Here is a 16,029-nt window from a genome sequence, read left to right as displayed (position 1 = left end):
GAGACCGGAAGCTTGTGGGAAACGATGGAAACGCAACTGGATTCCACTACAAAGTCAGGTATGCATAATGACGAATTCCACTATTTAAATGGCGATTTTTCGTTCAGCAAACAATTTGCTACAAGGATCCCGGTGCGGAAAGCCCTTTAATCTCCCAAAATCAAAACCACATTTAGTGTAGATGGCAGGGATTGAATCTACCTGGAATTGGAATAAAATCTCCGTGCAGATTCAGCCCAGGTTCAATGTGGAAAATCACCCATGAGGACCTGGGAAGCAGCAGGTGCCCCATTCTTATTGTTCCCCTAACATCTCAATAAATGATATTGTTTCTCTTCAGGTTTTGAATGGGGAATTTACAGTCCTGTGATCACTAACTTGGCCCTTTTAAGGAAAAAAGAGTTACACTAAAAACAAATTTTCTATGCTAGTTAGAAACACACAAGATGAAATATCTGTTTTCCTAATGCTGGATTCTTTACTGCATCTTGTTTTTCAGCTCTATGAGATATTTAGTTTCTTGGGAGACCTCGGTGCTGTAGCTCAAGTCCATGCTGAAAATGGGGATATCATTGCACAGGTGATTTTTATGCTACTTTTTCTGTGACCAAAACACATGGTTTAAGGGATTTTGTGTTGTTTCAGATGAATGCTTGCATTCCAGCCAGCAAGATATTGTAAAAGCCTGAATTAAAACTGTTACATTCATTAGCAAAGAGCCTCTTGTCGCGTAGAGTGGTAAGGCAGCAGAAATGCAGTCTGAAGCTCTGCCCATGAGGTTGGGAGTTCGATCCCAGCAGCCGGCTCAAGGTTGACTCAGCCTTCCATCCTTCCGAGGTCGGTAAAATGAGTACCCAGCTTGCTGGGGGGTAAACGGTAATGACTGGGGAAGGCACTGGCAAACCACCCCGTATTGAGTCTGCCATGAAAACGCTAGAGGGCATCACCCCAAGGGTCAGACATGACCCGGTGCTTGCACAGGGGATACCTTTACCTTTTTACATTCATTAGCAGTAACTACCAGTTAAATAAGTTGCCTGATCACTTACTACAAATAATTAATCAGCAGAGCCAACAACAAACAAGTTCTGTGTCACGTAGATTACTTCTTGGATTCTGCTAGTGTTAATACATTTGCAGAACGTCCTTTATTATGCAGAATCCTGATTAAAATGGTTTTGTAGTATGCTAGTTTATGCTATGCCAGTTTGGTGTAGTTGTTAAGAGTGGTGGCCTCTAATCTGGAGAGCAGGGTTTGATTTCCTGCTCCTCCATGTGCAGCCAGCTAGGTGATCTTGGGCTAGTCACAGTCCTGTTAGAGCTGTTCTCACAGAGCAGCTCTCTCAGTCTTGCCTACTTCACAGAATGTCTGTTGTGGGGAGTGGAAGAAACGGAGAATGTAAGATGCTATGAGATTCCTATGGTTATAAACTTTGCTTAATGAATTTAAAAAATTAATCATTTGACAACCCAAGTTATGTAACACTTTAGTGATGATCCATATCATTCCAATTCCATGTAAATAGATTCGGGCAGATAGCCATTTTGGTCTAAATCAACAGAACAAAGTTTGAATCCAGTGTATGCACACAAAAGCTCATGCCTTGTTGGTCTTAGACGTGCCACTGGCTCCAACTTCATTCCAATCCCGCCTCCACTCTACATCCTTACTTTCAACATAATCAGCCAACCGAATTTGTGTTACTAGTTTCAGAAAAGACTACAATAGAAGTGAAAAGGGGGGAGAGTAAAAAAGGAAAATTACTCCAGTTTTCTGTGCTGTTCTTCATTGGGGCTACATTTGCACAGGCCAGCCACCAGAGGCACTCCGACAGCTACTCTGATATTTCTTTAGAGGTCATTTCCCTGCCTAGCAGTCACGTGCTCCTTTCCCACAGTCCTTCCTTCACTTTCACAGTGTGAAGACATGTTTCCATCAGCTCCTGAGTGTCATGAGTTTTTCTCTCTTAAGTTTCTTGACCTGAGTTCACTTCCTTTGTTTGGAATGTCACAGGAGGATTTGTTTTAAAAATGTACCCAGTGCAGTACAAAAATGACTCGCTCACATGAGCATCTTCTCTGCGTTTTCTGCTGGGTAAGATACCGAATACAGCCACATGCAAGATCTGCCTCCAATTTATTCTGAAGGCCCACTCAAATTAAGTAGCGTGCTTGAAGGCAAGGTTATGGGAGAAAGCTCTCTGTTGTTTTAATAGCCTGGCAGCAAAAACGTTTGTCCTGGCAGAACACAGCAAATCCTTGCCTTCAAAATTACCAGTTAAAATCAATCAATTTGTAAATCTGCCATAGAACATCATGATTCTGTTGGTTCCAGGGACAGAACCAAAGTGTTGGGTCTGATCACCCCTTTATTCAGCTGAACCCCCACCTAAGAAGGCATGTTCCAATGTAAGGGGAAACAGCATTCCAATTCCAGGATGATCAAGTGACTCTTTGGTTCCAGCCAAATCAGCTGGTTCCAATGGAACAGAGGAGAATCTCCTTACCACAGAAGCCTCCACATGCCTCCCTGGTTCCTTCATTATCCAAAGGGGATCGGAGACTGGCCAGTGTACATTGGCAGTTCCAGCAGTTGTCCATCAGAACCATCCTCCTCGGCTCTATGGTAGAGCACTGTGCCTCCTCCTCCTCCATGGCAAAGCTTCCCTTATTGTTTTCCTACCCCTAGACCTCAGGAATGAGGTGACTGGCCATCGCAGGAAGCACTTCCAGAACTAAAGCACCTCTCTACACAGGACTGTGATGCTGTGGATCTGTCTCAATTGCTTATGGTTAACTCAGATTCTGAGGAAGAGCAGACTTCAAGAACTGACTCCCCTTCTGGTCCTGGCTCAGATTTGCCATTGGACCCATCCCCTGATGATTCTGTAGGGGACCCTTCACCTAATGAAGAGCTGAAGCTCAAAGCAGAACAAATGAAGCAAATGGTTAATTTGTTGAGAGAGGTAACTTCCAGCAACCAAAGACCATAAGACAAGCTCTATGATGAGTTGCCTGGTATAATCGCTATCCCTTATTTGGAGGGTAAGGCAGACATCTCCAAGACCCCCTGGCAGAATCCAGTTAGCATGGCTACCTCATCCAAAAAGATGGAGAATTTATACTCCGCAGATCGTGAGTTTGTGCTCCAGGTTGTGCCCAGCCCAACTCATGACAGTTAGGCAGGAAAATGTCCTCTAACACAGTGGTCCCCAACCCGCGGGTCGCGGCCCGGCGCCAGGCCACAAAGGCCTCGGCACCAGGCCGCAGCTCCTTCTTCCCTCCCCCCCCCGAAGCGAGAAGCTCGCCAGGCCGCGAGCAAATCGGCCGCCAAAGCAGCTGATTAGCTCGCGGCCCAGCAAGCTTCTTGTTTCGGGAGGGGGGGAAAAGAGAAGCTTGCCAAGCCGCAATCTAATTGGCTGCTTTAGCGGCCAATTTGCTTGTGGCCCGGAGGGGCCGGGAGGGAAAGCCGCGGCCGCCGGTATGGCGGCGGCGCAAACGCGCTTGCGTGGACTGCCGTGCGCACACGTTTGCGCCCATGCCGGGCGCAAACACTCGTGCGCGGCTCTCCGCGCATGCGCGTTTGCGCTGGGGCTGCCGTGCGTGCACGGGCCCCCGAGCCGCCCTCTCCGCCCACTACTCTGCAGCGGTCCGCGGCAAGCGGAAGCTTGCAGACCGCTGCTCTAACAAGCTCCGCAGGGGGAGGACTCACCTTGAACTGGTAAGAGAGCCTCCGGTGGCTGGCCCGAGCAAGCACAGTCCCAGTGTCTGCAGAGAAGGCATTTTGATAAACAACAATTAAAGGTAAGCTCCACACTGCTTTGCATATCGTGAACTTTAGTTATATCCATGTTTTATTAATAAAGCCTCTCCTTGTTCTATTTAGGAGCAAGCCAGGATGCTGGAGATGGGGATAACTGGTCCAGAAGGCCATGTGCTGAGTAGGCCAGAAGAGGTGAGGTAACACTGGATAAATCCAGAAATTCTGCCTGGGAAGTAGTATTGCATATATAAAAAGATTCAGCACTGGTCTCAGTGTAGATAAGACCTGGTGCAATTCCAGAAGAACTCTACACTACTCTGGTGCACCTGCTTTCTGTATCGTATTTCTGAAGCCTTCACTTTGAGCAGATGATTTGGGAGATGTAAGTAGTCTGGTATTTGATCAGATGCAGTGTACTGAAAGTTGTCTCAGTGGCATAGCCAGTGTTGCATCTATATTGGAAAATAGTTGTCAAAACTTTTCTGGTTTCTAATCTCTGATTTACTACAAAACTTAACGTTAAAAAGTCCTTAGTAATCAGAATAAAGGATTTCCCAATTAGAAATTGCTGTCAAATTCCTGTTTGGATAACATCCAACATTAACATCTCAGCCCTTTTTAACAGTTTGCTGTGATGTCCCTTAAAAATATATTTCCCTCTCTGCCCCATACCCATTCATGACACTACATTCTGGGCTGTTATGGTACCGCAGTTCCAAGAGGAATACAGATTACTTAGGGTTAGCAGCTAATTATCCGCAAAGGTCAAACATCTACCAAATTATCAATCAAACACAGTACTTCCATTCATTTGTTCTTTAACAGGGAAAGAGTTGCTGATCAGTGATTGTTGTATTTTAACATGAACCTACTATTGATGATGGATGAAATTCTGTTATGCATGTTATATACTGGCTTTATTTTTATAGCTGATTTTGAGTATTTGTGAGCTAGAGGTTGGCTTGTGCAATTTGTTTGCTCAAACAGTACACTGTACGGTGTGGGGTTTTTGTTTTTGTTTTGCACTTTTAGTATTGTTGGCCATCCTGGACAACTTGATTGCTCTGGGCTATGTGGGGAACCACGTGTTAACCAGATACTTACCTCCCTGAAGGCGGTACATTTGGAACAGTTTTGGACAAATCTCAGTCATTGCTGCACACTTGCATCAGTGCAGGATATTATGCCACTTTGGTTATCTGGAATGTTGCAAGAAAAATCTTTATGTATTCTAAAATGTTTTTTGAACTTGTAGTGTAGTGATTACACTTACTTAGCCTAACTCACAGGGAGCTCTGGTTTGAGACTTCTGAGGAAATGGACGCACCAGCTGCTGCTATGCAACTTTTTCTCTCTTATCTTTTGTTTTGTTTTCGTAGCTGGCTCTCAGCTGTCCTCTTAATAGACAGTGTGGAACTGTCTGAAATTGTCGAACAGTCTGTTTCTTTTTTTCTGTATAAATAAAGATAAAGAGACCAAGTTCCAAGGGCTGCAGGATATCAGGATTGCCTTGTCATAACGTTGCTTGGAGGTTACTTAAACTGTTTTACAACTGGGAGACCAGTTTTATTGTCCCATATCATTGCTTTTACAACCTTACAACTTTGCAAGAGGATGTGTTAATACCTTTTTCTGGAAATCCAAGACTGACAGAGCACCTCCAGTATTACAATACATTTTAACCTCTGTTGCTGTAAAAGCTGTTGAAGTGAGGAGTGTAAAAGAAGAGAGGGATAGAGACTCATAATAGAACCCAGGTTATTTTTGTGATTTGTGGATTAGTGATTTCCTACTCCTTTGTAAGGCATCAGATATACATATGGCTTCTGGGAAGCACTGGAGAGATTTTGAAGAAATAAGTCTTCATCCTTCATCTAAACAATTGAAAATAGAACCTTATTTCTTCCCATATCCTGGAACTAAGAGAAAAGTTTACATATGCCATAGAAACCAAGAATCATTTTGCTGCTCTTGCTTCGGAATTGGAGGTGGAAGAAGAGCCAAATGGAGGAGCATTAGCCTCATAGGAGCAACCCAAAGAGTTACTACGGCTTATCAATCTAGAGGGGACTCCAGAGGGAGCAGTAAATTCAGTGACTGGTAACCGTTTTGAGTTCATAGCAAGAACTGTGGAATGTATTTTAGGAATATTGAGGAAATTGAAACTTAATTGGGACATCTTACCATAGAAGTTGTTACATTGTCTGCTAAAGATTATCACCCACAAAATACTCTACCTGCAAACAGCCAGAAACTCCACCAGGTACCCCAAGAGGATGTGCATCTAAATGGGAGCGTAAATTAGTAGCTAACCATTTCTCTCAGAATTTGGTTCTGCGGTCAGATAAGATCTGTCTGACACTCTGCAATTATAGAGCCAGATTCCAACCTGGGATGACCCCCAGTTGGCCAAAAGACACTTGAGTGAGCTTCTTATGATAAACCATTCTTCAGTCAATTTGGTGTCAAGAGAGTCATTTAACCATTCCAATTAAACCCAAAAGGTTCTGCTCACGTTTACTTCCTCCAAAATTCCTTCATTAATTCAAAAACTAAAAGCAAGACTGAGAGCAAGGGGGTATTTTTGACGTGTATTCGAAAACACTATAACTCCCTTATGCCCAAAACAGTCAATTAAAGCAGAGTATGTAAAGCAGGCTAGTACTGAAATGTAGATGGAGCTAGCCCGTGTGGACCTGATCAATTGGGATGATATCATCATAGAATCATAGAGTTGAAAAGGATCTCAAGAGACCTCCAGGGTCATCTAGTTCGACCACAAGAGATAAACACTGGCACATCCCTTTCTACCCACCCAACTCACAATCTGCCTAAGTTCATAGCATTTCTGTCAGGTGACTATCTAGCCGTTGATTAAAAATTTCCAAAGAGGGAAAACCCATCACCTCCTAAAGAAACTGATTCCACGGAGAAACTGCTCTGTCAGGAACTTCTTCCAGATCTGAATTAATTTCAACCCATTGGTTCTGGTCTGCCTCTCTGATGCAACAGAAAATGACTCTGCTCCATCTTCTCTATGACAGCCTTCAAATACTTGAAGGTGGTTATCATATCACCTCTTAGTCGTCTTCTCTCCAGGCTAAACAGACCAAGTTCCCTCAACCTTTCCTCATACGACTTGGTATCCAAACCCCTCACCAACTTTGTCTGCAAACCCATCCCTGCCTTTTAAAATCTAACCTTTATCTCATATTTTTGTATACTCTGTCGATTTGACAGCATTGTGATGGCCAATGGCTAATACAATAAAACTTACTTCTCTCACACACATACAGGATTGTTGTGAAGGAGGAGAGGGGAGTGGAACAAGCAGCTGTGGGTCTCCACTAGGGAGAAAGGCAAGATACAAATGAAAGTGAATGAATTCTATAAAACATCTGTAAAATATTAAAGAGAATGTCTGAATTTGTGCCATCATATACCATAAAGAGTGACACTGAAGATTCCCCATGGTGTGAATTTTACCTGCGTGCTTTCTAATGGCTTGAGCTGCAAAAGTGCCCACCTGTTGCTTTATCGAGAAAGCAAGAATTGGGTACTCCTACACACGTTTGCACAATGTTGGTGTTTGCAGGGCTTTCAGAGCTTTTTTTATCTGTCTGCTCTGAAAATGCCTGCTAAACTCTATGTTTGCGCCATTAAAAATAAGTCATGAGGAATCCTCCAATCCAGTCCCTTGTCCACTATTCAGTGAAAGTGTTTGGGTTCTTTCCTTTGCCAAGAGAGTGAGAGACTGCACATAAGCAATGTCCACTGTAGCAGTCCACTGTGTTTTTCCCAGCTGCCTGATGCAAATGTGTAATTAAATGCATAGCCTGAATCACTTACTGTGTTTTCCCTTCATTTCCAACAGTCTCTTACTTAAACAGGCCAGCTTCTATGGTGAAATACATGTGCTGCTGTTTTTTTTTTTTTTTAGTATTTCCATTTGAAAGTCATCCCTGTGAGCACCAAGTCCTGTTTGAGTAGATGCTTATCCTTCTATTACATAACGCTTGGGAAGTACAGTTTGGAAATGGTGCATTCCACACATTAGTAAAAATAGCATCACACCCGTAGAATGGCATAGTGTGACATTATAGCATGCCTCCCAGGCTCTCCTCACCTTTTTGCTGCTCGCCTTTTGTCTGCCTTCTTTTTGCATGTCTTACCCTCCTCACCTGTTGCTGGAAGAGACAGAAGAGAGCAACACACCTTATACGCGACACACTTCCTCCTGTCAATTCAGGCAACCAATCCTCTTCCTCCATATTCTGACTCAAGTTAAAGGTCCTGCGATGCCCGCTAATTTATTTAATCATATATCTCTGTAGTAATCCCCATGCATATAATCATAGATACATAGAGCTTTTGAACAACACCCCTTATAGGATCACGAGTAGGCTTGTGCACGAACGGCCTGATTCGGCCACCTCAGGTTCGGCGCCCATAAAAGTCAATGGCGCCATAGACTATAATGGGAATTTTGGCATTCCCGCCTTTCTCGGGTCAGGGGGGGGGCATTTGAGGTACAGCCTTCAAACTTTTAGTATAGCTCCAGGAGGCTCTTCCCTGACTCCCCTCCAAATTTCAAAATGTCGAAGAGTTTCATTTCTACATGCCCCATCCCTCCATTATATCCAATGGAGAGTCCATCCCTTAGGATATAATGGAGTGGATGGGAGCACCCTCTTTGGGAACCCCTAGATGTGGACCCCTTGGGCCAACCATTTTAAGGCTGTACCTCAAAATCCCATCCTAAGGCCCCTGGGAAAGGCAGGAAAACCAAGATTCCCATTATAGTATATGGCACAATTGACTTCCATGGGTGCCGAAGCCGAAGCGGCTGAGTCCTTTGATAAATGAATAAATTAATATAGTTCCTGATTTGGGGGTGGGGGGGGAGAATACTTTCGAGAGGCACGTTTTGTTGAATGAAATATTTTATTTCTAGCATTGCCTACACGCATGTCCGCCTATTCATTGCTGCAGGAAGTTAGCCATTTTTTAAAAAGTAATTATCCTCCCCAGGAACAAGGGAGAGGGAGAGGGAGGTGGGAGCGAAGGCAGGACGCTGCAGGTGACTTTAGCATGTTTGAGCCTCTATATCTTCCTTCTGCTGGTCGCCTGTTGGTTGTTCTCCGTAAACTAGTGCTTTTTAGGGTGGTGAATCGATTTTTTGGGATTCCCAGAGAAGCGCATTAAAATGAAGACAGTAACAAGCAGTTTGCTGCCCAGATGTGGGATGTAGGTAACGTCATGTGGAGGGACCAGAATACAACATTTATGCTACATATACGCTACATTTATGGCGTGCAGAAATGTTCTTACTTCACCCCATCAACCAATCTTCCAAGAACTTCTTATATGCCCTCCATTTTCAGTTTTCAATTTTTTTGTGAGGAAGGAGGTAGCTTTTATGTAATTTTAATACTAACTTTAAATTTTATAGGGGTTTAAAATGTTTAATTTTTTCTGTATGCTTAATGGCATATTTAATACCATTTTAGATCTTATGTGATTCGCCTTGAGCCACGAAAGGTAAAATAAATGTAAAAATAAATCAAATAAATTGGGGCCCTCCTAGACCCTAACAATGGAAATGGAAAAGGCCTTTCCCCCATGAGCCATGTTTCAGAGGTTTGTCTCCGATAGATTTTAATCCATTAAGTCTATACAAAGGCTTCATTACCATCACTAACATTGTAGTCCCCTTCACCGGATTATTCATAAGGCCCCTTCAAAATAGATTCCTTAGATTCTCCAACTTATAGTTGGACCCTTCCTGGTGGAAGTTGTTCATTCCTAGCGTTGTGGTCTGTTCCTAGGGTGGTATTGGTCTTGAGAGAACTTACTAACTGGCTCCCCATTTGGGATGCCCTCCCATGACTTTCAGGTTTTTATGGATGCATCCTTTTTGAATTTGAGCTACACTGTGGTACCCTTGGGCCAGTTGACATTGGTCTCCCACAGAACATGGTGCACATATTAACCTGGAACTCAGGGCAGTCAGATATGTTTTCATTTCTTTTACTGACCTAGTTCTCAGCAACAGGGTGCTAATAACTACAGACAGCAAAGTTCTGTATAAACAAGCAAAGAGGGACTGGCTTCCTCTCCCTCTGTTCAGCAGTTTCCATTCTTCGGCATTGAATCATGCAACATGCTGTCTCCTTGGAGGCTTGCCACATCGATGCGGTGGCAAATGGGACAGTGAGCATCCTCAGCAGAGGCGACATATCAACTCCCAAATGGTATCTCGATGATTACCTACTCCCTATTTCTGGGGACATCCCTAGGTGAATCTGTTTGTGTCTTCTTCAAACACCAAGTGTCCCCCATTCTGCTCTTTGGTAGGGGTGGATACTAATTCTGTAGGAGACGCTTTCCAGTTCTTTGCTGACCTTGAGAGCTTTAAAAAAGGAGATCTGTGTGGCAGGCCTGTACATGCATGGCTCCATATGTGCCTGCATGGAAGACCACTTGGTGAACAACAGTTAAAGATAAGTGCAACCTTGTTTTCCAAGATACCATCTTTGCATTCCCTTTATGACTGTTTTAGATAAAATTTAAAATGTTTCCATTTGAATTGATGTTAAGGAAGAAGCCAAAGGATTTGGATTCACACTGTTTTCAATTCATTTTAGAAAGGAAATAGTATTTAGTATTGAATCAGAAACTTTGGCAAACTTTGAGAATTATAAATACTTTCTGGGTCCTGAAACAGTTTGTTTATGTGCATGTTCTGTTTTGTGTTTAAAAGTATTTAACATTCCACTTTCTGGTTGACATTCAGCCGGGCAGAAGTCACTATAGGCTCATGTCAAGTTGAATAGGGGATGATGCAATATTCAAAAAATATCTCAGTGCTGAAAGTTATAACAGCAAATGAGATATCCAAGTTACAAACCTGTGATGTCATGAGAGGCAAAAGTGACCAAACTGATAAGAGGCAGGAAAAAAGCCTTTTCAATTGGGGCAGCAGATTCTTGAACAAATAACTAGATTCTAACACTCCCTAAACACATCTATAATATATACAACTAGAAGAAAAGCCCATTTATAAAAACGGGCTTTTCTAGGCGGGCTGCAAAGGCGGGGTGGGGCCCTGCACTCACGGGCAGCCGCGCTCTGCGAAGGGCGCGGCTGGGAGCACAGGCTGCTGCTGCGCTGACTGGCAAGGCAGGTGCATCGGCGGCGGGCAAAGAGCAGGGCCGTCACGTGGACGCGGCGGCCCTGCTTGCGGGCGGGCCTGTCCCCAGGAAAGGCGGCTTGCTCAGTGCATGGAAAGAAGCAGAGCCGCCGCATCAAATAAGCGGCAGCCCTGCTTCTTTCCCGGGGCGTGGCCCTGTGCCACCACCCCCTCCCCGGGCAAGGTCCTTAGGTGGACGACAGGAAAGGAGCAGGGCAGCTGCAGCTGTGTCTTTTGGGACAACACATTTCAGCGGCTGACCAGATGCCCACATGGGGACACATTTCAGCACCGGAACAGACTAGATGCTGAAATGTGTGCCCCATGGGGACACAGGAAGCTGTGGAGAATACAGTTCTGCAGTACTGCATTGGCAGCGCCCCAGAGTGGCACTACTGGTATGCAATCAGCCGTTCTGATCTTTCCATAATTTGGAATTTCTTTCTTTTACAGCTTGGGTCAATTCTAGAACTTATATCAGAAGCCAGATGTGATATTCAAGGAGCTAATTTTGGCCTGATCTGTATCCAAGCATTTTCAAACACATTAATAACAAAAGTATCATTAGCATAATTATTTTATCTCTTTTATTTAACCAAATTCAGAATCACAAAAGTGCTCACACAAAATATTGCACAACTAGTGTCAGGGTTGTGTCTATCATCATTTATCCATTTAATTATACATCCTATTCTAGCTGAATAGTAATAATTTTGAACACTTAGAATTCTCAAGTCTCCTCTTATAATACTATCCTGAGTATTTTGAAAATTTATCCTGGGTCCCTTATACTTTCTTATGATATTATCCTGAGAGTCTTGAAATTTTATCATAGGTGTATGATAAAGTTAAACATTTTTGTATTTTTTTAATTCTGGTTCCTTTATGAGTGTGGGTAGAATCACAGAATTCGAAGGGACTGCCAGGGTCCTATAGTCCAACCCTCTGCACAATTTAGGAAATTCACAACCACCTGCCCACTCACTATGACCCCAGCTTCACTCCCAAGTGATCCCCCCTACCAAAAATCTCCAGAATCCAGCCTGGCATGGAGGAAATTCACCTACCATCTGTCAAATGTGAAGAGAACTCACAACAGGCTTCTTAATTAAAGAAAGCTTTATTGGAAAGTACTACACGCTAAGGACTGAGAAGTCAAATCTGACTAGAGTACAGATTTGCTTCTGCTTATCAATACAATTCTCCTGCCCAAAACTTGACAGTTCCCAAGGGAGGGGAGCCAGAGAAAAGACACATGTGTAAGAAAAACAGAAATACATTCTCATAGCCTTGGGGAAATGACAACAAACCCAGGCTCAGCCGAGAGGCCACAACATGTGATAAGGTTACAAAAACAAACTATTCACTTTTATGGCTAGCAAGAATACAGGACCTGGAGCAACCAGGCGCCAAGCAATATAAAACAATATAACTGACATGGAAGAACTCAAGCTAATTTATGACAGAGATTCTACAATCCTGACATCCCTCCGCACTAAAAGGACCTCCCCCGCCCTAGCCCGCATCCACAGGACGGGGGCAATCAGGGAATGCGCGGTGGAAAGCCCGGAGGAGGCGAGGTGCCTTCACGTTCTCTGCCTCCACCCACTCCCTCTCCCCCGAAGGAAAATCCTTCCAATCTACCAAGTATTGGAGGCGACCCTTGAGCACACGAGAGTCCAATATTTGGTTGACTTCATAGTGAGTGTCTTTATCGATGTAGGTGCACAGGTGTAGATAACGGAGGGTGCCACACATCCGGCACAGGGGCTCGTCGCAGCAGGCTGGAATGAAAAACCGGATGTACATTCCTGTAAGTTTTAGGCAAAGACAATTCTACAGTCACAGCATTGATCAGTTTCACAATTGGAAAGGGCCCCACGTATTTAGGACCCAACTTCTTGGACTTTTGCTGACAGCGCAGGTTCTTTGTAGACAAATAAACAAGGTCCCCCACTTTCCACGCGGGGGCTGGAGCCCGTTTTTTGTCAGCCTGGGTTTTGTAAGCCTGTTTAGCCTCCTTGAGGCTCGAGACAATGTCAGGCCAACCAGCACTGATAGTTGCAGCCCACTTGGTGACTTCAGGGGCTTCGGTCGAACTCAGCTCCCAGGTGGGTGCGGCCACTAAGTCTGTCCCGTACACCACTTTGAAAGGTGACACACCCGTGGAGGCATGCGGCCCATTGTTATAGGCAAATTCAGCCAGCGGCAAAAGAGCTACCCAGTCGTTTTGTTGGTGGTTGATAAAACAGCGCAGGTACTGTTCAAGGATTTGGTTCACCCTTTCAGTTTGGCCGTTGGATTCAGGGTGGTAGCCTGATGTCAAGGCTTGCTCCACTCCTAACAATCTCAGGAGCTCCCGCCAGAACTTGGCAACGAACTGGGGGCCCCGATCCATGAGCAGGCGCCTCGGGATCCCATGTAGGTGTATTATGTGGGCCACGAACATCGAGGCCAATTTGGCCGCTGAGGGCAGGCCAGCACAAGGAATAAAATGGGCTTGCTTGGAAAATGCATCTACCACCACCCAGATCACTGATTTGCCCTGACTGGGCGGCAAGTCCGTGATAAAATCCATGGTGACATCGGACCACGGGCGGGAGGGAGTGGGCAGGGGCTGCAGCAACCCCCGTTTCTTCCCACCAGCAGGTTTGGAAACAAGGCAAGTGGGACAACCCTGCACGTACTTCTCCACATCGTTCCGCAACGTTGGCCACCAATAATGTCTCCTGACCAGGTGGAGAGTCTTCACAAAACCAAAATGCCCTGCGGTTTTTGCATCGTGACAAAGTTTCAAAACGTCCCCACGCGCCGCCGCCGGGACGTAGAGACGGTCCCCCTTAAAAAACAGGCCCCCCTTCTCGGTTAAGTCGGGGCGGAGGGAATCAAACTCAGAGTCCTGTAACACCTCCTTCTGAACCCACCCTCCCGGGATCGAATTTCCCTTCTTGGTTTGACTGCGCGTCACTGCGGCCATTCCCAGTTGGGTGGGAGTAAAAACTGTGTCCACCAATGGGTCGCGCTTGCTGTTGTACTGGGGCAAGCGGGATAGAGCGTCCGCCAGAAAGTTCATTTTGCCTGGCAGATGCTTGAGAGTGAAGTTAAATCGAGAGAAAAACTCCGCCCACCGCATTTGCTTGGCAGAGAGCGAGCAGGGCTGCTTGAGTGCCTGAAGATTTTTATGGTCTGTCCAAACTACAAAGGGGACGGCGGACCCTTCCAACCAATGCCTCCAGGTGGCTAAGGATAGTTTTACTGCGGCTGCCTCCTTTTCCCAAATCGCCCAGTTTCTTTCTGCCCCGGAAAACCTCTTAGACAAATAAGCTAATGGGTGTAACTTCCCATCCTCCCCCTCTTGTAGGATCACGGCCCCCATTGCCACATCCGAGGAATCTACTTGCACGGTGAATTGCTTAGTTGGGTCAGCATGAGCCAGCACGGGCTCAGAGGTAAACAGGAGCTTCAGATTCTCAAAAGCTTCCTGACACTGGGGGGTCCACTGGAGTGGGGCGCCTGGACGGCTCGCCGCTTTTCCCCCTTCCTTTGTTTTTAACAAGTCAGTGAGAGGCAATGCCACCTTGGCAAAACTGGGGATGAATGTCCTGTAAAAGTTTGCAAATCCTAAGAAACTTTGCAGTTGCCTCCGCGTGCGGGGTGGTTCCCAGGACACCAATCACGCACCTTGCCTGGGTCCATTTTAATCCCCGCTTGGGAGACCCGGAAGCCCAGAAATTCCACCGCATCCCGGTGAAATTCACACTTTGAAAGTTTAGCAAACAACTGGTGCTTCCGCAATCGGCGGAGCACTTCACGGACCAATTTGGCATGCTTGCCCACATCCTCAGAGTACACCAAAATATCATCAATGTACACCAACACCCCCTGATACAATAAATCATGCATAATTTCATTTATCATGTTCATGAACACGCCCAGAGCGCCGGCGAGGCCGAACGGCATGACGGTGTACTCAAATTGGCCCAAGGGGGTGTTAAAAGCAGTCAAATATTCGTGCCCCTTCTTTATTCGGACCCGGTAATAGGCTTCCCTCAAGTCCAGTTTTGTGAAAATCCGAGCCTTCCCCAAATGACCCAGCAAGTCCTTAAAGGCAGCGGGTAGGCATTACAAGTGGAAACAGCGTTCAGCCCTCTGTAGTCCGTGCAGAGGCGCAAAGACCCGTCTTTCTTTTTCACGAAAAGGACCGGGGCCGCCAAGGGCGAAGTCGCAGGTCTGATGAATCCCCGGGCTAGGTTTTTGTCCAAGAACTCCCTGAGTTCCCTGGGCTCATCGAATAAAGTTTGGCTTTGGGAAGGGGCTCCCCTTTCTTTAACTCGATGGCACAGTCGGTTTTACGGTGGGGGGGAAGCTGATTGCATTCAGCCTCTGTGAACACATCTGCAAAGTCTTGATACTCCTGTGGGATGGCCGCCCCCCCGGCGGACCCCATCGCGGCCACAACCCGGTCGTTTTGAGCGAGCGGGGGCCGTACATGCCGCTTGCAATTGGGCGAGGAAAACTTCACCGTTCCCTTTTTCCACTTCACCGTGGGATCATGCTCCCTCAGCCAATCCAACCCCAGGACACACGGGAACGCGGAGTGGGGCGCTACCAGGGGTTGAATCTGCTCCCAATGTTTCTCAACGTCCAAATCCATAGGGAGCGTCTTTACGGTAGCCTCCCCCCCTGGGGCGCATTTTCCGTCCAGTTGGGTAATAGGTAGGGGCTCACCCAACGGCACCTTGCCCACCCCCAAAGTCTCGGCTAGTGCTGGGCTTACTAGAGTCTGGGTACACCCTGAGTCCACAATGCAACGAACCCCCACTTTCCGTCCTGATTGGGGTTCTGTGAGGGTTGCAGGCAAAAGTATCAGGGGGGAATCACTCACCACTCGTTTGCCCCTGCCGGAGGCCTGCTGGCGGGGCGCCTTTACAGCAGACCGTCTTCGTTTCCCGACTGCTCCTCCGATTGATCCTCTCCGTCCTGGCCACTGCCCTCCTCCGATTCCTCCGCCACCGTCGCGGCACCAGCTGGAACCAGCAGAGACTTGGCACTTTTCTTCGGAGCCGTTTTCTTG

General features: G+C 46.0%; 1 protein-coding gene across 2 annotated transcripts in view; it reads left to right on the top strand.

Annotated features, from left to right (window-relative positions):
- DPYSL3 (dihydropyrimidinase like 3) overlaps positions 1-16,029 on the top strand; it is a 109,163-nt gene that overhangs the window by 80,771 nt on the left and 12,363 nt on the right. For both annotated transcript variants that reach the window (XM_077326987.1, XM_077326988.1), the window contains exons 6-7: positions 500-580; positions 3,887-3,955. In XM_077326987.1, coding sequence (XP_077183102.1) covers positions 500-580; positions 3,887-3,955 — 150 coding nt within the window. The remainder of the gene's footprint in view (positions 1-499; positions 581-3,886; positions 3,956-16,029) is intronic.

This window comes from Paroedura picta, chromosome 3 (genome assembly GCF_049243985.1).
Source record: "Paroedura picta isolate Pp20150507F chromosome 3, Ppicta_v3.0, whole genome shotgun sequence".
Lineage (NCBI taxonomy): Eukaryota > Metazoa > Chordata > Lepidosauria > Squamata > Gekkonidae > Paroedura > Paroedura picta.
Note: the sequence above shows the minus strand (reverse complement) of the source record. Positions and strands in the feature narration are given on the sequence as shown.